At 39.9% G+C, this 23,914-nt stretch overlaps 1 protein-coding gene across 2 annotated transcripts in view; it reads right to left on the bottom strand.

Annotated features, from left to right (window-relative positions):
- Positions 1-5,629: 5,629 nt before the first annotated feature.
- The window catches only part of GCH1 (GTP cyclohydrolase 1), a 53,583-nt gene continuing 35,298 nt past the window's right edge, over positions 5,630-23,914 (bottom strand). The window contains exons 3-6 of one of the 2 annotated variants that reach the window (XM_043920373.1): positions 18,032-18,087; positions 10,024-10,055; positions 8,655-8,739; positions 5,630-7,662 (exon numbers count right to left, since the gene is read on the bottom strand). In XM_043920373.1, the coding sequence (XP_043776308.1) occupies positions 7,467-7,662; positions 8,655-8,739; positions 10,024-10,055; positions 18,032-18,087 (369 nt within the window). In that variant the 3' untranslated portion in view covers positions 5,630-7,466. Of the gene's footprint in view, positions 7,937-8,654; positions 8,740-10,023; positions 10,056-18,031; positions 18,088-23,914 lie in introns of both variants that reach the window. The other variant, XM_043920372.1, reaches the window with a different exon arrangement.

Genomic DNA, 23,914 nt, shown 5'->3' with positions numbered 1-23,914 from the left:
AACCCTCATAGACTGCACCAGAGTTCAGGGAACCCCTCACACTTCCAAACCAGTGTCCTCCATGCCCAAGCCTGAGCTCAAATCCAGCTAGCAATTAATCTCCTCTCTAGTCACCATCTAACATGCCTGTCTGGAATGATCCAAGATATGAATCTTAATCCTTTGTCTCATCCTATCAACATATGGTTTGTTGAAATCTGGAAGATTTCTCTTCCATTCTCAAAAAAAGCTAAAATACAGGAAATGTAAATTATCAGTTCTCAGGGTTTGGGGTTTTCACCTTGATTTTAACATTCTCTTTTACAGTGTTTGTGGGTTGGCCAAAAATTTCCTTCAGTTTATAAGTAAAAATAAAAGACACATTTTTCATTTTCACTAAGAACTTTATTGAACAATATACTCACAATTTTATTCTACTACCTTCTGCCATTTTTCAAGCAACTTCATAATTCCATCTTCCCAAAACTTTTTATATTTTTGAGCAAAGAACAGTTTCAGGTGTTTTTTACAGTCCTCTAGGGAATTGGAATATTTTTCCATTAACAGAACTTTGTAAAGACTGAAATAAATGGAAATCTGAAGGTGCAATGTCTGGCAAACAGGCAAATGAATCAGAACTTCCCAGCCCAGTTGTAACAAAGCGTGGTCATCAAAGAAACATGCGATCTTGCACTTCTCTGACAAAAGGTTATGCATTTTCCGTTTACTAATTCCAGATGCTTTTTGTCGAGTGCTGCCTTCAGTTGGTCTAGTTTGGAGCAGTACTTGCTGGAATTTATCATTTGGTTTTCCAGAAGGAGCTTATAATAGAGGACTCCCAATTCCACCATATGCACATCATGAAGACCTGCCTTTGGTGTGGTGGTTCATTTCAATTGCCCCATGATCTCTTCCATTCCATATTATTGTACAGTATCCACTTTTCATCACCCATTACAATATGTTTTAAAAGTGAAATGTTTTCTTTACTTTTAAATGGAGAATCACGTGCGGAAGTACAGTCAAGAAGGTCCCACCCCACTCCTGCTTAACTTACATGGAACCCAAACATCAAAGTGATTAACATAATCAAGCTGATGCAAATAATTTTCAATGCTTGATTTGGATATTTTGAATTTGTCGGCTATCTTCCACATGTTATAATGTTGATTTTTCTCAATTAATGTCTCAATTTGATCGCTATCAACTTCAACTGGTCTACCTAGCCATGGAGCATCATCCAGTGGGAAATCTCCAGGAGAAAGCTTCAGAAGCTTCACAAACCACTTTTGACACTTTCTATCAGTCACAGCCCCTTTTGCATACACTGCCCAAATCTTTTTTTGTGTGTTTCAGTAGTGTTTTTACCTTTCTTGAAATAATAAAGCATAATATGCCAAAAATGTTGCTTTTTTCTTCTATCTTCAAAATTTAAATGGCTACACAAAAATTCAGCAATTTTTGTTTTTTTTAAATGCACACTGATATGACAGCTGTCACAATACAATCTAAAAGAATTGTTTCAAATGAAGTTAAAGACAATTAAGTGTTACTAGTACCAGTCCATCCTAAAGGAAATCAGTCATGAATATTCATTGGAAGGACTGATGCTGAAGCTGAAACTCCAATACTTTGGCCACTGATGTGAAGAACTGACTCATTGGAAAAGACCCTGATGCTGGGAGGGATTGAAGGCGGGAGGAGAAGGGGATGACAGAGGATGAGATGGCTGGATGGCATCACCGACTTGATGGACGAGTTTGAGTAAGCTCTGGGAGTTGGTGATGGACAGGGAAGCCTGGAGTACAGCAGTCCATGAGGTCACAAAGAGTCGGACACGTCTGAGCCACTGAACTGAGTGCCAGCTTACAGGAAACACTGAACAAACTTTTTGCCCAAACCACCAGTTAAAGGTTCACGAGAATTCATTGTTGACCTACTGGTATTTTAAGTACACGAGATATTTTTAATGTTCTAATTACCTTCTAAATATTCAATTTATATGGGAATTCTGCTAAAATGATCAAGCATTGACATAAGGCACCCTCAGCCCTCTGTTAGGTGATTTTGACAACTGTTTAGCAAGAAAAAGTCAGATAAGATTTTGGATGAGAACTTCAAGTTCACATGCTTCTTGCTTACAGATGAGTCAGCTTTCGGAAGGACCTAGAAATGAGAAGTTTTGCCCTGAGATTAGATGTGCTTAAAGTTACTTTCCAAATGACCGCTGTGAAATAATTACAGGGTCCCTGGTTGTTTTAAACTGATTTTTACTTACTAGCATTTCTGTTTCTCGTTTAGTTTACCCTTAGATTTTACAAGTGGCATTGCCCTACAAAAAGAAAAAGTTCCATAACGAAATATACCAGTCAAGATCAAATATGACTTTAAAGATGAGTGTCATCACACGGGTGACATGAGAAACCTCCAAGAAGACGAGTGTCTTTGTCTATTCATTTGGCACATTTTCAAATATGAGACGATCCAGGGAAAAAGAGGAGAAGCTCATTCTAAAACCAGGAGAAAATTAACAAAACCTAAGTATGACAGCCTCAGAGGAAGTTTTGGTACACATCCTGGCATTTCATCACAGCTCTCCCTCAACACAGCCTTCTCAGCACTGATCAACAGCCAAACCACAGCTTTCTGGGCAGCATGGTCAGTTCCCAAAGTTCAAGGATTTCTCAAAAGGTCAGAGTTGTGGACACATTGCTCAAACCAAACAAGAGAATGTGAAATAAGAGGAAAAGCGGATGGACGCATTAGGGCCTTGCATTGCATGTGCCCAGGAGTCATCCCAACAGGATTTGTAAGCAAGTCATAATTACACCATTATGGAGAGCATTAAAAGAAGCTACTTAAACTTAAGACTGGGTGTGTCACTCACTTCCCTCCAGTCAGCCAGAGCCTGGTATTCATGCTCAGAGGGCCATGGAAATGTAAGTAAGTAATTGAAGTCAGGCACACAAACACTCCAATTGGCCCATCTAAAACCTTGGAATTCCCCAGGATCAGGCCAGCAAAGTGATGTCCAGACTTGTGGGATTCACCATTTCCAGTCCCACAATAACATTTCCTCCTTAACTCAAATCTTGAAAGCCAAGGAAACCACCATGATGACGCCAAGGAAGTCATGTGGTAGATGTTTTAAAACTGACGCCTGTCCAGAAAGGACAGAGCCTCCCCAAAAAGGAGGAGTGAATTCTGTTCCATACCTGGGAGGATGACTCTGAGCTACAAAACAAGGAGCACTGTGTCCCAGGTGAAGGCTGAGCAGGACCAAACTGGGGGGGCGGGGGTGGGGCAGGCTGCCTCAGGAGTAGGAGTACAAGGTCATGGAGGAGTGCTGCAGAAGAAAATAACCCTTCTCTCACTCTCGGCTGAAGTTTCCCTTGGTTGGACAGCCAACCAACCTGGACATTCCAGCATTTAACATTTCTTGGGGGTAAACATAGGTCTTCTAAAGAGCAAATGACCAAATAAATGGTAAAACAGAATATGGAAGAAAGGGAACAAGAGTGAATCTACAGCTTTAAAAAGGCTCTCAAAACACATCAACCAAAAAAACAATCTAAAGAGGAAATAAAGAAAATAATTCCATTACCAAGAATAAAATCTTGGAACATGAATGATTTTTAGGGCAGTGAAACTACTCTGTATGATACTATAACGGTGACTACATATTATTATACATTTGTCTAAACCCATAGAAAGTACGACACCAAGAGTGAAACCTAATGTAAACGATGGACTTTGAGAGACTATGATGTATTGGTGTACGTTCATCAGTTGTAACAAATGTACCACTGTGGCAGGGGATGTTGATAAGGGGAAGTTGCACATGAGTAGGGCAGAAGGTATATGGGAGTGTGATTGCTGGATTACATGGTAACCCAATTTTTAGTTTTTTGAGGAACTTCCATATTGTTCTCCATAGTGGCTGCACCAATTTACATTCCCACCAACAATGTACAAGGGTTCCTTTTTCTCCACACATCTCTAGCATTTATTACTTGCAGACTTTTTGATGATGGCCATTCTGATTGGTGTTAGGTGATACAGTATTGTGGTTTTGATCTGCATTTTTCTAATACCTAGCAATATTGAGCATTTTTTCATATCCTTGCTGGTCAACTGTATGTCTTTTGGGAAAATGTCTATTCAGGTCTTCTGCCTATTTTTTGCTCTTTTTTTTTTTTTTGTCTATATATATATATATATATTGAGCTGTATTTGGTGCTTGGATATTTTGGAAATTAATCCCTTTTCAGTCACATGGTTTGCAAATATTTTCTCACATTCCATAGGTTTTCTTTTCATGTTGTTTATGGCTTCCTTTGCTGTGTAAAAGCTTTTAAGTTTAATTACATCCCATTTGTTCATTTATACTTTTATTTCTATTATTCTAGAAGGTGGATCCAAAAAAATATTGCTGCAATTTGTGTCAGAAAGTATTCTGCCTCTGATTCCCTCTAGGAGTTTTATAATATCTGGTCTCTAGTCCAATTTGAGTTTATTTTTTTTACATGGTGTTAGAGAATGGTTTAATTTTATTCTTTTATTTATAGCTGTTCAATTTTCCCAGCACCACTTACTGAAGACACTGCCTTCTCTGCTGTATATTGTTGCCTTCTTTGTCATACATTGGCCCTAAGTGCAAGGGTTTATTTCTTGGCTCTATTTTGTTTCACTGATCTGTTTCGACTTTTGTCCAGTACTGTACTGTTTTGATTGCTGCAGCTTTGTAGTATAGTCCAGAGTCAGAGGGCCTAATTTCTCCAGCTCTGTTCTTTCACCCAATTCAATCTTTAGTGAAAAAAACTCAGAAGCAGCAACTTGGGCTTAGCGGGCAGCTCATTGTTTTACTGACACCTACGCGTTGTGGTTTTTAGGAATGTTTCAGGAATTCCCTAGTGGTCCAGTGAATAGGACTCTGCACTTTCACTGCCAAGGGTGTGGATTGGATCCATGGTAGGTAAACTAAGGTCCCACAAGCTGTGTGGCACGGCCAAAAAAACCATGAATGTTTTGTGCTTTCCTAGCTTAGGTGATCAGGTTCACTATCTATAGGCTATCAGATCCTTCAAGGAGAAGCAGGCCCCTACAGTGGCCCCAGCACCTGGACAGGCTGACAATCAGTGAGGGCTGGGGCCTCTGCCTAGTTGGAGTGGGGAATGGGAAGACTGCCCAAGAGATGGATTGATGAGGCCACCAGGCATGGACAGAAAAGAGGCAGCAAAACTTTCCCTCCTACTTGGAAGTTTCCAGGCAGGCTCTTCCCTACGAAACAGACAGAAACTCTCCTACTCCCTGCACTGCCCAGTTCCCTGCCCCAGCCAGCTCTTCCCTCCTCAGCTGCTCCCACACAGAAAGCAGTGCCAGTTCTCAGGAGCTGCAGTTATTCAAAGTTAGGCTTAGAACAGGGACATGAGGGTCATTCAGATTCCTTACTCTTCCCCTAGACCTCCCCTTCCCATTACTGCAGGAGGGTGAGGAAAGTAATATCCAAAGAGAGACAGAGAGCTGGGGGTAAATTTATGTTCTGGGATTTATAGTCTAATAGTTTGGTGGCTGAGAGAAGCCAGTATGAAGGGCATCTTTGCTAAGACAGAATGCAATAAAAATAATTGAGTGGTTCAAAAAGAAACTATTTTCACAAGAACAAAGTCAAAACACTTTAATAATTTAAATAAAACCAACTTCAGGAACAATATACACCATACATAAAAGTTGAACAATTAAATTGAACAGTGTATTTAAAAGCATCAAATTCTTAAAAACTCCCAAAATGAACTCAAGGCCACGGATATGAAAAGGTAATTTTGAAGAACTTACAGACCAGAGTAAAACAGACAAGGTAGTTACTCTGCATTTACCAACACTCTAGACCGATACCATGGATATTTTAAACTTTTATGAGAACACTTCTAGGGAATCTTAAAATAAAGAGTTAAAAAGGAATACAATTGATCTCAGGAAGATGAATTAACAGCTAACAATTTCTTTGGTCCTCCAAGTCACAGCTGTAAAAACTTGAAAATATTAAGCATGAGATGAATGTTAATTCTATCTCTGTCTAAATGTTAGGTAGGATAATGTCTATATCAGGTTAAATTTTAAAGGGAACTCCGAATCAACCACCAAACTACTTTAGAAACTCCAAATATAGAGAAAATAAAGGAACTAAAAGTAGGGAAGAGTTAAAATTAAAAAACAACAACAACAAAAAAAAACACCTCTGCCATCTTGCCCTTGCATAAGCCAAATAGCATCAGAGTGGCAGAGGCAGAACTACCAGAGTTACAGCAAGTATGCGGTTAATCCTTGTTAAGGTAACAGGATAAATTTGAAGAGCACAGTGTCAGCCTTCTCCATATCAGAGACTTCTCCATGGAATAACTGTATTTGTTTTTGCAGAGAGTTGGGGTTTTAGTTGTTGTTGTTTGTTTCAATTTGGCCCACACTGCCCCAGTGGAGGAAATTTTAAGATAATCATTAATAAGGCAGCAGCTTCCTGGACTAAAAGACCTATCCCACTTGAACAGTCACACCAAAGATAAGATCCACTTGGACCACACGGGAAACTCGTATACCCTTTTCCAGTATTTTACACTCATTCCAGAAAATGATGGTGCATTTTCACAGACACCAACAAAACCGCTTTCATTAGACATGGGACAGAGCTCAAAACAGTTCACAGTGCAATCTGCATTCTCTCACATTCACAGAAGCTATGGTTCTGCAAACCCGAAAATGATGGACACTTTCAAAAGTTTCTGTAAATACTTAGAAAAACATTTGATAAGTTAAAAAAAATTTTTTTGAGGCATCTACAAGGAACTCACAAAGTAAGCTCCCAAGAAAAATGAAAAGGTAGAACTGTGAGAACTAGTTATTTGCAATGTCAGGACTAAGTCTTATAAAATAATGGCTTTTTTTTTTTTTTAAAAAAAAGGCAAAGGTATCTACACTCTAAATGGTGTGATATTCTCCTCAAGGCACAGAGAGTTAAATGTCTAAATCCCTGTATATTGACATGAGAATATACTCGTAAACAACTCCAGGAACTAATCTCCTGTACTTGAATTTTAAAAAGAATAGAGGGTAGAAATTGCCTTTTTAACTCACAGTGAAATTAAAATACATAGATAGTCCACTACCTTCCCCTTGGTGACATATGTTACAACTGGATAGTTTAAAAAATATATAAAAAATAAAGTGTCAGGTGGTTAAATAATCATGATTAAAGTGGAGCCTTTTGGATTTTCAATTTGCAGAGCAATGCTGCACACTGTACATAAATTATTTCAAGCACACCATTTTTGTTTGGAGAGGGTAAAATAAACATATTGACCATAATCTTCTCCCATCCCCAACATTCCTGTGCTTCTGAATCAAATTACCATACTCTGAACAAAACACATGAATCCTTCTCCCTTCCCAGCACCCTCAGGTTACCTGAAAGGCAGTGGTTTTATACAAGTAACTTACACTATCCTGGAAAAGGGAATGGCTACCCACTCCAGTATTCTTGCCTGGAGAATTCCAGGGACAGAGGAGCCTGGTGGGCTATAGTCCATGGGGTTGCAACTTATACTATTGGCAGTTTTCTTGAATGTTGCCACTAAAAGGTGGCAAGAAGAAAATACAGGGCTCACCCCTTTATTAATTACTTTTATTTGACTTGCTATAAATAATTAAATACAATTAATGACAAGGATGAGAGTTCACATCTGTAACAACTGAAAGTGGAATGTACAAACAATTAAGACCAGACAAAACGATGCTTCTAGCTGCACGATCTGTAAACCATGTGGCACAAGCTGAGGCTCAGCTCTTGATGAGGGTCAGAAACTCCTCCCGGGTCTTCGGGTCCTCCCGGAACACCCCCAACATTGTGCTGGTCACGGTTCTGCTGTTCATTTTCTGCACTCCTCGCATTACCATACACATGTGTCTATGAAACAAGGCAACAAAGGTAGTCTCATGGAGCAGACAGCTGCTGGGTTGGGTTTTAAATAAGAGCAGCCCAAAAGACTAAATCACAGTTAGCAAGTATGTCAAAAAGTCACTTCTTAGATAAATTTGGCCTAAAACATTTTTTTAAGTTCGTAAGCCTTATAGCTTTTATTTGTATCAATGGTTGGGTCCTTAAGGCATCCAGTCAGAGGAGGAAAAGTGGAATTTTCTTCCTGGGTGAAACTAATACAAAGGTCTACAAAGATACACAACTTCTAGAGAAAAAGAAATTCAGAGTTCTCACTTGATCCATCTTCAGGACCAAGTGAGCACTTAGCTAGCCTAGGTGTTCAGAGAAATACTGAGGTACACTGGTCTCACCAAGCGGGATCCAGAGAATGGAGACCAAGGTGGGTGACGTTAGCCAGCAGTGCACAAAGAATGGGTGAAAACTGCCCACAAGATGTACATAATTCTCAAAATTCATTCTAACTTAAAGAAGTGTCTTCAGTTGCCCTTTTTACCTGTTTTTAGGTACAACTCTTTATTTTTTAAATGTGTGACAACGTATTCAGAAAACTCTGCTCAAAGAATCAAAGAGCTAAAGAAATCATTAGCTGTTATTGTTGTGTACATTCACTACACCTAAGCCTATGACTCCCTACACCTCCAACCCCCAAAACCACTATGACATTATTAAATGCAAACAGACTTACGTTGCTTCAACCACGACCCCCACTCCAGCAGGTCGCAAGGCCTCTGTGATTGCTACGGCAATTTGCTTCGTAAGGCGCTCCTGAACTGTGGATGTGACAAGGAACTCAGTTTAAGAGTCTGACATGAACAGACAGCTGGAAGCTTTTGCTGTTTCTAGAATATTTGAAATCTTAAAAGCAAGACTTTGGTGAAGCACCCTTCACCAATGTGCTTGCTCTGCTGTCCAGGCCACAGGACGCCCCTGTTCGATTCCCTCACCTGCAGTACAGATGCCAAAGGGAACTGAGGAAGCCCTGGTGCCCTCCAGCACCACTGGAGGGAACAGATTAGAATGACGGCTGTCTCTTACATGTGCAGAAAGACCAAGAGAATATTGACAACCAGCACCCCCATGGACGGAGAGTAAAAGAAATGAATACACAGCTTGCAACAGGATTAACAAAGGGGCTATAGTCCAATTATTAAATTGCTCTTAGAGCCATGCTGACAACCAATGATTTAACCTAAATTTTCCTGTGCTGAATAAACAATATCTTTGAACTAAGTGTTCACTGCAGCACTGCATTTATTTGAAAACTCCAAATATCAGAGCAGGAACTGGTTAAATTGGCATTTATTTGAAAACTCCAAATATCAGAGCAGGAATTGGTTAAATTAAGCCACAGCACAGTTGTACAATGGAATGCTGAACAGTCAGCAAATAAAAGACATGGTTATGTGTATGTGGGGGGAAAAAAAAGTTTGATAAGGGAAAAAAGGGTGAAGCCTGTTTTCAAATACTATAATAAAAGTAAGTTGATTTTTTAAATGTTGGTATATACAATAAAATACGAAAGTCAAAGTGTTAGTCACTCAGTCTTGTCTGACTCTTCATGACCCCATGGACTATAGCCCATCGGGCTCCTCTGCCCATGGGATTTTCCAGACAAGAATACTGGAGTGGGTTGGTATTTCCTTCTCCAGGGGATCCTCCCGACCCAGGAACTGAACCCAGGTCTCCTGCATTACAGGCAGATTCTTTACCATCTGAGCCATTAGGGAAGGTGGAATCTGCAAATGCAATGATTTTTTTCTGGAAGCTTGAAATATAGTGGACGTTCTCTCTCTGTTTTATATTCCCAACAAGGTTTCTTTTACTCTTTTATTTATTTATTGTGTGCCATGCCATGCAGCTTGAGGGCATCTCAGTTCTCTGACTGGGGTTGAACCGGGGTCACCACAGGGAAAGCACCAAGTCCTAACCATCAGACCGCCAGGGAACTCCCTTAATTTCTATAAGACATACATATCACACTTGTAGTAAGAACAAAGAACACTTTTCCCTTAATAAAAAATGGTTTTCTGTAAATAGAATAGTTTAAAAGTTACCTTGTAATCTTCTACTGTAGATTTCTACAATCCTAGAAAAGAAAGAATTGTTTTAATTTTAAACTGAAGTGAAACTGGAAGCCTTCCCCGTAAGTCTAAAGAATAATTGCTTTACTGAAGTAATTGTAGGGTGTGGGCAGTGGATAGATGCTTAGAGGAGAAGGATACAAGTAAATGAGAAAAGGGAGGTCTGAAGGAGACCACCAACCACAATAGAGCGGTGCTTCCCTAGGTCTGCAAAGACAGAATGAAGTGTAAATATTCACTGAGGAAAAACAACAATTAGAGGTGAGTAATTTTCAAGCTCCCAAATCACCAATTTTAGACCATGTCTCAAGTGTTCTAATTAATCATATTGTTTAATCAGAGCTTAAATCTCAAGCTAAAAATAAAGACTATTTGTTAATTAATAGCAGACTAACGTCAACTATGTACCAACTAAACCTATTAGGATAATCAGATTAGAGCTAAACGGACTTCTTCTTCAGACATCTCTTTATAATACATAATCACACAGCAATCTCGATAGGAGCCCTTGATCTCAGCTTACAACAGTCTGTCCAGTGATGCATTTCCCCTTTCAACACCTCTTCTTCTGGCTGTAAAATATGGGGATAGCCACCGAATTACACATTTGAGGATTGCAATTCATGTGAAGGATCTTTCCCCTAAAATTTGGCATTTTAGTCATGAATCTGGACTCAATTTAAGGATCAGCTCGCCTACAAGGTGTGTTACAGCCCTTTTCCCCACTGTGCCATTCAGACAGAACTGACGACTTGCTTTATTACTTGTGATAGTCAAAGAAGGCAGTCACAGGTAGGCCGCCAAGTCTCACAGGAACGCCTCTTACCTTTCTCTGCCACCCACAGTGCCTGCATATTGCTGGTCGACAATGGCTACCGTGCTGAAAGAGCATCGTTTGTTATTGACCGTCTACTGTGTGTGTTGCAAGTATGTGGCAAACAGGGGTCTTATACCCAGTTTATAATTTCTTATTCTTATTCTTTTTCAAGTAAGAAATAGGTATTGAATCCCTGTCTTCTCAGCATTAAAGATAATCATATAGTGTATTGTCAGGCCATTCAAGATGGCTGTAGTCTTGCTTTCTGGACATCTGCTCAATGAGGCCCTGCCTCTCTCACACGACTATCCAATTTTCTTAACTACCTCTGTGCTTGCCCAATGCCCAGTTGCTAGTTTCCCTGGTAACTGATGAGTCAACCTGATGTCAATTCCCTCTATAAATGGCAGCCTCCTCCTTCCCAAGTAGCTAAGGTGGCTGCTGGGCACAATGAGGTGTTGTTTCAGGACCTTGCTTTGAACTCATAAGGCTCCCCTGTGCACCAAACTGTTGATATCTCTGTTGCTGTTTTGGGGTTTGTTCTTCGGTCTTGAGGCTGGGCAATCCAAGGCTTGCAGGCCTGTGGGGTGCAGCCCAACAACTGCCAAGCCAGCCAAGGCAGAGGAAACTGCCATGAAAGCAGAGATATCAGGGAATGTGGGTGGGGAATGCAAAGTTTTGGGGGAATCCTGAGGTGGCCATCCATGAGCAATGTGGGACCCTGTGGCCACTGCATCATGAGAGATGCCCGCTTTATATTTCCCCCAATGAGTGAAATGTTGATACACCTTATATCATATGTTATACCAAGATATAGCATAAGTATGCCGTACCAAGATATCATTATAATCTAGTTTACCATGTTACTGGAATCAACAGTTTTCTGTTTTAATCTAAACTATTTTTGTATTCTTAAAGTAAAGCTCCTTGGATGATAAAAGTTTTTTGATAGTTAGGATTTTAATGACTACACTCATAATTGAAATTAGTCTATAATTAAACAGCTTTGTCAGGCTTTGTTATCAGGCACAGGCAACTTCATCTAATACAGCTTTTTAGGTTTTTTCACGCTCTTGAATTACTAACATGAAAGTCAATGGTTACTCAAAAGTTTGAAAAAATGCCTACTACACTAACTAGGTTTAGCCCCTTCCCTGCCACTCCTCTTCCAACATTAATTTTACTTTTCCTAATGGTTACTAGCTTATCTAGGTTTTCTAATGCTTGGCTCATTCCCATCCATCTTCTTCTTTAATCTTTGAGTAAGTTGTTAAGAAATTTTTAAGGAATATGTTTTGTTATATAACCTCTCATCTCTAGATAAAATTATTAAACTTATAAGCAATTATGATAGATCATGCTTTCACCTTGTCACCATTGAGTAAGATGCTAGTTGTGGGTTTGTCATATATAGCCATTACTATACAAGACAATGAGGTATATTGCCTTTATACTCTTAGTTTTTATCATGAATGGACATGGAATTTTGTCAAATGCTTTTCTACATCTATTGAGATGATATGGTATATCCTTTAGGGCTTCCCTGATAGCTCAGTTGGTAAAGAATCCACCTACAATGCAGGAGACCCCAGTTCAATTCCTAGGTTGAGAAGATCCCCTGGAGAAGGGACAGGCTACCCACTCCAGTATTCTTGGGCTTCCGGGTGGGTGAGTTGGTAAAGAATCTGCCTGCAATGCAGGAGACCTGAGTTTGATCCCTGGGTTGGGAAGATCTGCTGGAGAAGGGAAGGATTACCCACTCCCGTGTATCCTTTTGTCCATATCAAAGGTTGGGAGGTAATTAGTGTTCCTACTCCTTCAGGTTTGTCAGTTGCTCTATGCATTTCAGCCAGTTCATGTTTTGTTTTGAACTCATTTGATGAAGATTCATGACTACTTTTAATTTTTTTTGTTTTTTAATTTTTTTTTGGCCAAGCCACACAGCATGTGGAATCCTAGTTCCCCAACTAAGGATCAAACCCATGTCCCCTGCATTAGAAGCACAGAGTCTGAACCACTGGACCACCAGGGAAGTCCTCATTACCACTTTTATTATACAACCTTCTCAAAATAAGAGGACCCACTTTATCCCCTTTGACAAATTTTGCCTTAATTTTAACTAGCATTTTATTTTTTTTAAAGGGGGGACAGGGTTGGATACTACATTTAATCCAACGAGCCAGGTGGCTCAGTGGGAAAAAACCCACCGACCAATGCAGGAAATTCGTGCTTGATCCCTGGGTTGGGAAGATCCCTGGAGACAGGAAAGGCAACCCACTCCAGTATTCTTCCTGGAGAGTTCATGGACAGAAGAGTCTGGCAGGCTACCAGACCATGGAGTTGCAAAAGAGTTGGACATGACTGAGCATGCACACACTTACTGGTCTTATAACATCTCTGCTAGGTCCTCTGTTTTATACTTTCTCTCTGTATTACAATATAATATATATAATAATATATATAATATAATAACTCTGTATTATACTTTCTCTCCTCTTCCTCCTCTGGCAACTGGGAAAGTAATCTGGTGATACTTTTTATAGGAAGAACCCATGGATGGTATAATTTAACCTTTGCAAATCTCAGAAGTGTTTCTGATGCCTTCATATCATTTGACTTGACAAGCTAGACTTGATACCAGGCTGCAAATTCTCAAGTGTGGCTAGAGAAAAAAGCAAAAGAACAGGAAGAAATAGAGCCAGGTCACAGTGGGACTTAGCTAAAGTAAGAAGTTTGAACTTTATTAAGAGCTATAGAGCTATGAAGGGGGAAGCACTGTCAAACCCACACTTGAGAAAGAACACCCTAGCAGCACACGAGAGCAGAGCTGAGGATCCTAAGCGACGTGAGGACAGGAGTCAGGAAGTTAACACAAAATCCAGGAGGAACATCAAAGTCCCAAGAGTAGCAGGAAGGATAGCCAGCAAGCAGCATGGCAATGCGAGGGAAGCGGGGTGGTACAGGAGGTCAGTGAGCATACAACAGCAAGAGAGGGATTCCTCCTCACTCCTCGCCCCAAAATACATAGAGCAGAGATCTACATATAAAAATAAGGTCATAAAAATAACCCCCCAAAACATGAATTTATGACTATGCAAGTTTTAAACTTCATGAAAAAGGATACTAGAAAACAAGACAAATGATAAGCCTGGAAAATGATTCCCAGCTTTAATATTCAGAAAGCTCATATAAACCAGTAATAAAAAGACAAGCAACCTAATTGAAAAATTAGCAAAGACTAAGATCAGGAAGTTTCTGAACAAATTTAACCTCACTCTAAGTGCAAATTAAAACAATAGGTACCAATTTTTACTTACCTTGTTTGGACTTCAGACTCTTCAATGTTTGCCAGTGCTCGCAAAACGGTAAAGAAACACGTGCCACTAACCTACTATTAGAGTACAGATCTGTAGGATCTTTTCTGGAGAGCAATTTGGTAATATAAACAATTCAGCTACTCTCAACCCAGTAATTTTATTCTACTCTTAGACTCAAAGTATGGAAATAGATAAAAATGTATTCACCGACAGTTTCTTCCCCCATCCATTTTTGACAACAGTCTCAAGCTGTAGGCTCAAAGACTGGTTAAGTGAATTATATTAAAGAAATACTGGACTTCCCTGGTGGTTCAGTGGTTAAGAATCTGCCTGCCAATGCAGGGAACATGGGTTCAATCCCTGGTCCGGGAAATTTTCACATGCTATGGAGCAACTAAGCCCCTGTGACACAATTACTGAGTTCGCTCACTGCAGCTAGAGAGTAGCCCTCGCTCACCAAAGCGCAGACCCAGCTCTGCCAAAAGTAATTAATTAATTTTTAACAAATACAATGTGGCCATTAAAAGGAACTTGGACTTTTTAGACTAAAAGTTGCCCAAGGAATTTCACGTTGTTTTTTTTTAAAGTAGTAGTAGATGTAGGACATGATCCCCTTTTGTCTTATTTAGCGAGCAGTTTTAAGGCCACATGTTCGCGTTGAAATCTTCCAGAAGGATAGTGAAAGATCTCTAGTGGGGAATGGAAATAGGAAAGAAAAGTTTTCCCTTTAGTCATTCACTTGTATTTAAGTTTAACTGCCACATTACTTTTATAAGAGAAAAATGAGAAAAAAAAACCAAACAAACAAAAAAAAACCATTCCCTTTGTAATCTAATCTACCATTGTTAACTATCTCCCAGTCTGAACCTCCTGGATCAATTGACCTGCTGCCCACCCACTGGAATATGTCTTGCTCCTACCCTCTGATTTTCGTTTGGTTGTTCATTAACTATACCTAGAGGCGCTTCTCTTCTGTTCAGAGCTCTGCTCAGCCCTCCACCCCTAGGTCTCCTCCACCCTGCCAGGCACAGCCATCGTGGGTCCTCTGCACCCAGGGCTCCTGACCAGGCGAGCCTTGGCACCTGCTGCCTCCTACTGCTGGCTCTCCTCGAGGGCAGTGGCCGTGTCCTACTTCCCTCCAGCAGCCACAGTAACTGGCACGGTCCTTTCACAGTAGTTGCCAACAGCTGAGCCACAGCCACGTGAGGCACTACAATTCTATATTCAAGATTTAATTGTGTTCACTCAATTATTCTAAAGCAAGAAAACAAATACATGTTCAATGGATTTTCAGCAACAGAAGGAATTTCTATTCAAACTAAATTTACTCTAGAATTCTACCAGGGTTAAACCAGATCAACTTACTTCTGGCATTTTCTTGTTACTTAAAGCTTTACTGTTTGATATTTGACTTCCCTGGAAATGAAAGGTCATTCATTTGAAGGCAAGCATATAACAAACTTCACATACAAGATTAAAATGAGCGGTGAAATTTTGCTAAGACATTCAGCTTTATTCCTTTTCATTCCCTAAATATTCCCAACTTCGTATAAGGAATAAGCAATTGGATAATATCTTAGCCTTCTTTTTATTTAATAGATCTTTTATTTAAAACCTTTACAAAATATCTGAAACTAATATACACTCAGTTTTCAGTTCTTTGGTTCCTTTTTTTGGTGTCTTACGTTTTAATCCTATTCGTCTAAGGACAAATCCCCATGCTAATAATTAACCCCTTTGTATTGTTCATAAAAGCTTAATTATTGGAGAGCTTTTTCTCCCATTAGGAAAGGAAATAACCAAAGGCTATTCCCTTCCACCCTCAAGTCACCACTTCTTCAAGGACCTCACTAGATCACTCTCACACCCATTTCTATAAAGTGCTGCTCATGGTCTACACACAGTGAGGTCTTCTAGAGAAGACTGCTTACATTAAGACCACAGCCTAGTGTAGTCTGCCAGGCTTTTTACAGTATAAAAACTATCTATTTTACACCTTTCACACACAGAGAGTCTACAGGTGGGAGCAGGGCCAAGATTTCTATACGAAGTGTAGGACTGGCAATCGTGCTGGAAAAGAGGGTACCAGGGGACTGGGCCTACTTCTATGTTTGCACAGCAAGCCCACTGAACTTACTTAGATTATTTATTAGAAAACAGTAAGCATAACCAATTACAATAAAGACACTTGTATTCAGTTGATATAACTTTATCATTTGGGAGTAAAAGTTATTGGGGAGAAGGTTGCTAATAGAAATTATAATAAGGTAAATTACCCCACCACCACCACCCGTGCTATTTTTCAGCCACTCCTTGGCACTGCCATTGGATACAGATCACTGAAAGACACCAACATGCTTGCATATTTGTATTAAGAGCCTGACTGCAGTAAAGCAATAGTTATGATTTTAAGAACATCCTTTCATGGTACCAAGGAGCTCTGTCTGGTTGTGAGATTGAGGAATGAGGTCAGAAACTAGGGAAGTTAAATTTCTCTCTTCTACCTACTTTCTCCTTAATCCCTAGAAGAAATGAGTAAGAACATGGACATGAAAACAAAGTAAAAAGAACTGCTGTGGAAAGCAGGTGTCAGACTGCTGGGGTGGTATTTACAGAGTCCAACACAGAATTGGAAAGGATTTGGACCACTGTTTCAGGATCGTCTAAGTGGCGAAGAAACAGGAACATATCAGAGCCATAGGATAGTCGGTTGGTCACAAAGTTATGTTTATTTCAAGTTTGCTATGCTCACTTTCACCTCAGTCAAGTTATCCAACTTAGCTTGCTTTATTTTTAGAAGGAGGGGGACAATGACTGCATTTCATTACCTACTCCTTCATTTTAACCTCCTCCAATACACACACCTCCCAGTATTTCCTCATCACACAGGAGTCACTAATGCTATACAAGGAAACTATACAAAAGGGTATTTAGGTCTGGCCCCCAATATTCCACTGTTCCTATCAGAGATATATAAACACTAACCCTCAGGTTGACTTCTAGCTAAACACAGGCGACCATGCTGGTATATCACCACTTCTTTCCTAAAACTTAAGAATAGTAGTAAAGCCCTGAACCCACAGGATAAAGAGAAAAAAGGACTGTAGCACAAAGAGAAACAGGAGAGTAAGCATTCTCAGAATAGAGCTGGGGGAGCGGCGGGGATGAAAAAGTCAAGGAAGGCATAGTCTTGGATCTGAAGAGTGAGAGGAACCAGAAGTGAACCAACTGGCCCTGCAGGACCCAGAGAGAGGCATGGAGGTACCCAGGCACAGTGGAAAGCAGGGCTGAGGCCCAATGGGGGTTCGTTTAAAAGTCAGAAGTGCAGTGCAGTTACACCTCCGCCCAGGTTTCCTCTCTCAGCCCTCTTAGCTAAACCACCCTTAAAGAATGGGAGCTGGGTGTACTTATGGCTGATTCTTGTTGATGTATGACAGAAAACCACAAAATTCTATAAAGCAATTATCCTTCAATTAAAAAATGAAAAAAAAAAAAAAAAAAAAGAACAGGGCTGAGCTGAACTTACCCTCAGGGCCTCTCCAGTCAGGAAGGCTCTGCCGAGAAAAGTGTGAGGTAAGGCTTCAAGGCTGTGCAGGTGGGAGGTGGAGAAGGAAGGCAGGCCAACAGAGGAGTGAAAAGAAAAGGGCATCTGTGTTTCAGGTCCTCTAAGTCTGTCTTAGACAGACTACATATATGTCTATATATTATCTCTGCAACCATGAAGTAAGTTGGAATGTGCCTTCCAAGTGAGATCCACATGGATCAAGAGACAAAGCTTGATAAGATTTTCACCATGAAGGGACAGGTCCTATAAACCTGTCCTCTTATTCACTACAGTCATACTTACCGAGCAAGTTTGCTGAGGCCAAGAACTTGCTTGTTAGGAAGATAACCGATATGGACCTTCAGAGAAGAGACAGAAATCATGAACTAAGTGAAACACAGTACTTCTTTGTGATAAAAGGAAACAATACAGTATACTTACTATGTAGTTCAGCACAGTGAAAACATATTTCTAAAACATCTAGATACTTTAAGATAGAAAATGAAGCACTTGCATAAATAATGAAAAATTACATAAATGAAATAAAAGGGAAATAAGAATGATTATTAATAAAATGACAAGCTTGAAGTATAGTTGTGGTATTTCCTTGTGAAGTTAAACTCTGGATACAATTCTTAAAATCCTTCCTCTGTTGAGAGGAAACTTTCTCAGGAAAGTGCAAATTATCCCACAGCAACATTAAAATGTAGTTAAAGAAGGCGTCCTTTAAACAGCTAAAACTGTAACTACAAATATTGCCATTCCACACATCATGGTGGCCTTGAATCCCACCCTGTTGCAGATCTCTGTTGCACAGAAAGAGGGTGCCGAGGCCCTCTGTCGTGCTGGGAAGCCCCATTTCTAAGCTGCTGGAGAACACCATCCTCCTGACAGGGGAAAAAAGGACACAGTTACCAGCTGGGACTCAGAATGAACCTGGATCCTAAGTCCTAAATTCTTGTAGGACCTACTATAAAGCAAAGCCATTTCTATAATCTTACAGAGCACTGGTTAATATCTAGTATGAAAATGTTACCTTTCAGTCAAGTATGAGAGGACATTAAGTTCTCCAAAAAGATTAATAAACGATCATTTATAGGCAATCAATTTACCTAATATAAAATGACTAATTCATTTGCATGACAATTTGCCAGTCTTAGTTGCATTTGTTCACCCAATATTTACTGTACACTTCAATAATCAGTAATTAGTCATTTTAATGACTAATTAGTCATTGGTCATAGTAATGGGTGCTATGCTTCGGGAGTCTGAGAATACCAACTCATCACCTTCCTGGTCAGCAGAAAGAAAAAATTATGTAGCACCTGGACACTGGGTATTTCAAAGAAAAATTAGAGTGGAAACTTCCCCATAGAACCAAGATACAGAAGTATCATCGAGATTTACATACTTATATGCAGAGCTATAATTTGTTTGCACAATTTTTAGTCTTCCTTAAGATCCCATCATCTAAATGACCACTTTAGACAATCATCACTGAATAATATGTTCAAAAACAGAGCTAATGAGAGCACAGACACAGAGGCAACCATAGCAGAAGGTAAAAGGGTACAGTGGAGAGAGGCTGAGTACAGGATCAAGCTCCTGGATTTGGCCCCAGACTAACCCCCTGTGTCTTCTTGGACAAGTCATAGCTTCCTAAGCCTAGCTTTCTCACTTAAAAGGTGGAGACGAGCTCACACGTTCCCTCATGTTTTAAAATCCTGAACCCTGCTGTCACAGTCGAGCATCATTAATTGTGGAACTACCAGACCATATATGCCTCCTGATATGATGGAATACAGAGCTCTCAGCATCCCAATGAACTACTCTATTCAAATATGTTTTTAACCTTAAACTTAAGAAGTTTTAGATCAAATCTAGTATATGGAAAAATCCAAAGACTGAATGGAGAGCAAATTCAGAAACTGAGAGGCTCTATAGAACAATTGGCCTAGTTAGTTGAGTAAAAGAATGTCATTAGCGTGGATAGGTGGGTGGCTGTCAGGGGAGACTATTTTAAAATAAGAGACTTCAGATGCATAACAACCAAATGTATAAGCCTTATTTGGATTCTGGTTTAAACAAACCAACCACAAGACAGTTGAAACACCTGAGAAAATATAATATGGATTAGTTATTAGATGCTATTTAGGAATTACTGTTAGTTTTGTCTGGGCTTCCCAGGTGGCACAGTGGTACAAAACCCACCTGCCACTGCAGGAGACGCAAGAGATGCTGGTTTAATCTCTGGGTCGGGAAGATGCCCTGGAGGAGGAGATGGCAGCCTGCTTTAGTATTCTTGCCTGGAGAATCCCATGGACAGAGGAGCCTGGCGGGCTACAGTCCATGGGGTTGCAGAGTTGGACATGACTAAGCAACTAGAACATGCACACTTTTGTCTACGGTAGTGCTACTGTGGCTAAGTAAGAATATTTTAGAGATGGGTATTAATAATTAGTAATGAAGAGTCCTGTTGTCTAAGATACTTCAATATATTAAAGGACTTACTGCCAACTTTTAAGGTTGATAATCCAATCAGTTATATTTCTCAAAAAAAAAATCCTTATCTTTTAGAGAAATATGCTGGAAGAAATTACAGGAAAAAAAATGTCATCTAGGATTTGCTTCAAAACAGTCCAGTGGGGACGCATATATTAATAGAACAAGACTGGCCCTTTACTGACAACTGTTGAAACTGGTTGATGGAAACATGGAATATTATATACTAATCTACCTATTCTTAGATATGTTTGAGAATTTCTACAATAAAAGGTTTAAAAAGAGATGCCACTACACACACATCAGAATACTAAACTTAAAAACACTAAAAGTGCCAAATGTTGATGAGGATGTGAGTGACTAGGACTCATGAGAGTAAATGAAATGTAAACTGTACCAAATTGCTACAACCAATTTGGAAAGCTAAAAGTCAGTATTTAATAAGTTGAACATAGGTATACCCTGTATCGGCAGTTCCACTCCTAGGTACACTGCTAAAGAAATTCATGTGAGAGGTCGGTCAAGATGGCAGAGAAGGAGGATATGGAGCTCAGCTTCCCCCACCCCCCAAAGTCACATCAAAAATCCATCTACACGTGGAACAACTCACAAAGAAAACCAACTAGAAACTGACAAAAGATTTCTTATATAACCAAAGCTATAAGAAAGATTTCCATGTAATCAGGTAGAGATTTGATTATGGAAAAAAAAGAAGGCATCAGGGCCAGTGCCCCTACGAAAGAAGGCCCACAGGTGCAGACCCTCCCCCTGCGGAGCCCCCTTGCCTACTGGGAGGTCTGCTTGAATAGAAGAGGGGCTGGAGCGGCCTGGACTCTTCTCGCAAGGAATGTATACATGCTAGCTTGCTAGCAGTCAGTGAAGGGAGACTGGCTGTGGCTCCACCTGGCTTCCACACTTCCAGTCCAAAATGCTTGCTGAGGGAGGCAGGGGTGCATGGGAGGAGTGCTGCTAGTATAGATGATTCAAAGAAATGGAAATATATACCATCCTCTTGGATTAGAAGGATTTTTACTGTGAAAATGGCCATATGACTCCAAATACATATCTACAGATTTAATGCAATCCCCAGTTCAGTTCAGTCGCTCAGTTGTGTCTGACTCTTTACAACCCCATGGACTGCAGAACGCCAGGCCTCCCTGTCCATCGCCAGCTCCTGGAGTTTACTCAAACTCATGTCCATTGAGTTGGTGATGCCATCCAACCATCTCATCCTCTCTCATCCCCTCCTCCTCCCGCCTTCAATCTTTCCCAGTATCAGGGTCTTTTCAAATGAGTCAGTTCTTTATATCAGGTGGCCAAAGCATTGGAGTTTCAGCTTCAGCATCAGTCCTTCCAATGAATATTCAGGACTGATTTCCTTTAGGACGGACTTGTTGGCTCTCCTTGCAGTCCAAGCAACTCTCAAGAGTCTTCTCCAACACCACAGTTCAAAAGCATCAATTCTTCAGCGCTCAGCTTTCTTTATAGTCCAACTCCCATATCCATACATGACTACTGGAAAAACCATAGCTTTGACTAAACAGGACATTTTTTGGCAAAGTAATGTCTTTGCTTTTTAATATGCTGTCTAGGTTGGTTATAGATTTTCTTCCAAGGAGCAAGCGTCTTTTAATTTCATGGCTGCAGTCACCATCTGCAGTGATTTTGGAGCCCCAAAAAATAAAGTCTGCCACTGTTTCCCCATTTATTTGCCATGAAGTGACAGGACCAGATTCCATGACCTTAGTTTTCTGAATGTTGAGTTTAAGCCAACTTTTTCACTCTCCTCTTTCACTTTCATCAAGAGGCTCTTTAGTTCTTCTTCGCTTTCTGCCATAAGGGTGGTGTCATCTGCATATCTGAGGTTACTGATATTTCTCCTGGCAATCCTGATTCCAGCTTGTGCTTCATCCAGCCCAGCATTTCTCATGATGTACTCTGCATATAAGTTAAATAAGCAGGGTGACAATATACAGCCTTGATGTACTCCTTTCCCTATTTGGAACAAGTCTGTTGTTCCATGTCCAGTTCTAACTGTTGCTTCCTGACCTGCATACAGATTTCTCAAGAGGCAGGTCAAGAGGTCTAGTATTCCCATCTCTTTCAGAATTTTCCAGAGTTTGTTGTGGTCCACACAGTCAAAAGCTTTGGCATAGTCAATAAAGCAGAAGTAGATGTTTTTCTGGAACTCTCCTGCTTTTTTGATGATCCAACAGATGTTGGCAGTTTGATCTCTGGTTCCTCTGCCTTTTCTAAATCCAGCTTGAATATCTGGAAGTTCACGGTTCATGTACTGTTGAAGCCTGGCTTGGAAAATTTTGAGCATTCCTTTACTAGCGTGTGAGATGAGTGCAACTGTGTGGTAGTTTGAGCATTCTTTGGCATTGCCTTTCTTAGGGACCGGAATGAAAACTGACCTTTTCTAGTCCTGTGGCCACTGCTGAGTTTCCCAAATTTGTAAACTATTTGTAAAAATCAAAATACCTAATCACAGAACTGAAACAAGTAACACTAAAATTTACTAGAATTGCCATTTACAATTCACTATATTTGTCAAAACAATCCTGAGGGAAAAGAGAAAAGCTGGAGGCATAGTTCTCTCAGACTTTGGACAATACTACAAAGCTCCAGTGCACAGAAATCAGTGGAACAGGACAGAAAGCCCCCAAATAAATCCACGTACTTACTTACAGTCAATCTGTGACAGAGGAGACAATATACGATGCAGAAAAGACAGTCTCTTCAATAAATGGTGTTGGGAAAGTAGGACAGCTACATGGACATTAATGAAATCAGAACATTCCCTCGAACTATAAATAAAAATAAACTCAACATGGTTTAAAGACCTAAATATAAGACATAACACACCATAAAACTACTAGAAGAGAACATAGACAAAACATTTTCTGACGTAAGTCATAGCAATATTTTCTTAGATCAGTCTCCCAAGACTAAAGAAATAAAAGCAAAAATAAACAAATGGGATCTGATCAAACTTACAAGCTTTTACACAGCAAAGAAAATCATTGACAAAACAAAAAGACAATCTATGTAATGAGAGAAAATATTTGCAAATGATGGGATCAACAAAGGGTTAATATGCAAAATATACAAACAGGTCATACAACACAATATTGAAAAAAACAATGCATCAAAAAATGGGCAGAAGACCTAAACAGACATTTCTCCAAAGAAGACATACAGATGGCCAACAGGCACATGAAAAAAATGCTAATTATTAGAGAAATGCACTCAAAACCACAACAAAGTATCATTTCACATAAATCAGACTGACCATCATCAAGAAGTCTACAAATAATAAATGCTGGATAGGGTGTGGAGAAAAGGGAACCCTCTTACACTGTTGGTGAGAATGCAAATTGGTGTAGCCATTGTGGAAAAACAGAATGGAGGTTCCTTTTAAAAAAACTAGAGTTACCATATGATCCAGCAGCCCCACTCCCAGGCATATATCCAGAAAAGATGCAAACTCTAATTCAAAAAGAATGTTCACAGTAGCACTATCTATATGAACATCACAATGTTCACAGCAGCACTATTCATTAATACAATAGCCAAGACATAGAAACAACTCAAGTGCCCATCAAGAGACAACTGGTTTATGACGATGTGTTATATGTATGTGTGTGTGTGTATGTTAGTTGCTCAGTTGTGTCTGACTCT

This window comes from Cervus elaphus, chromosome 12 (genome assembly GCF_910594005.1).
Source record: "Cervus elaphus chromosome 12, mCerEla1.1, whole genome shotgun sequence".
Taxonomy (NCBI): Eukaryota; Metazoa; Chordata; class Mammalia; order Artiodactyla; family Cervidae; genus Cervus; species Cervus elaphus.
Note: the sequence above shows the minus strand (reverse complement) of the source record. Positions and strands in the feature narration are given on the sequence as shown.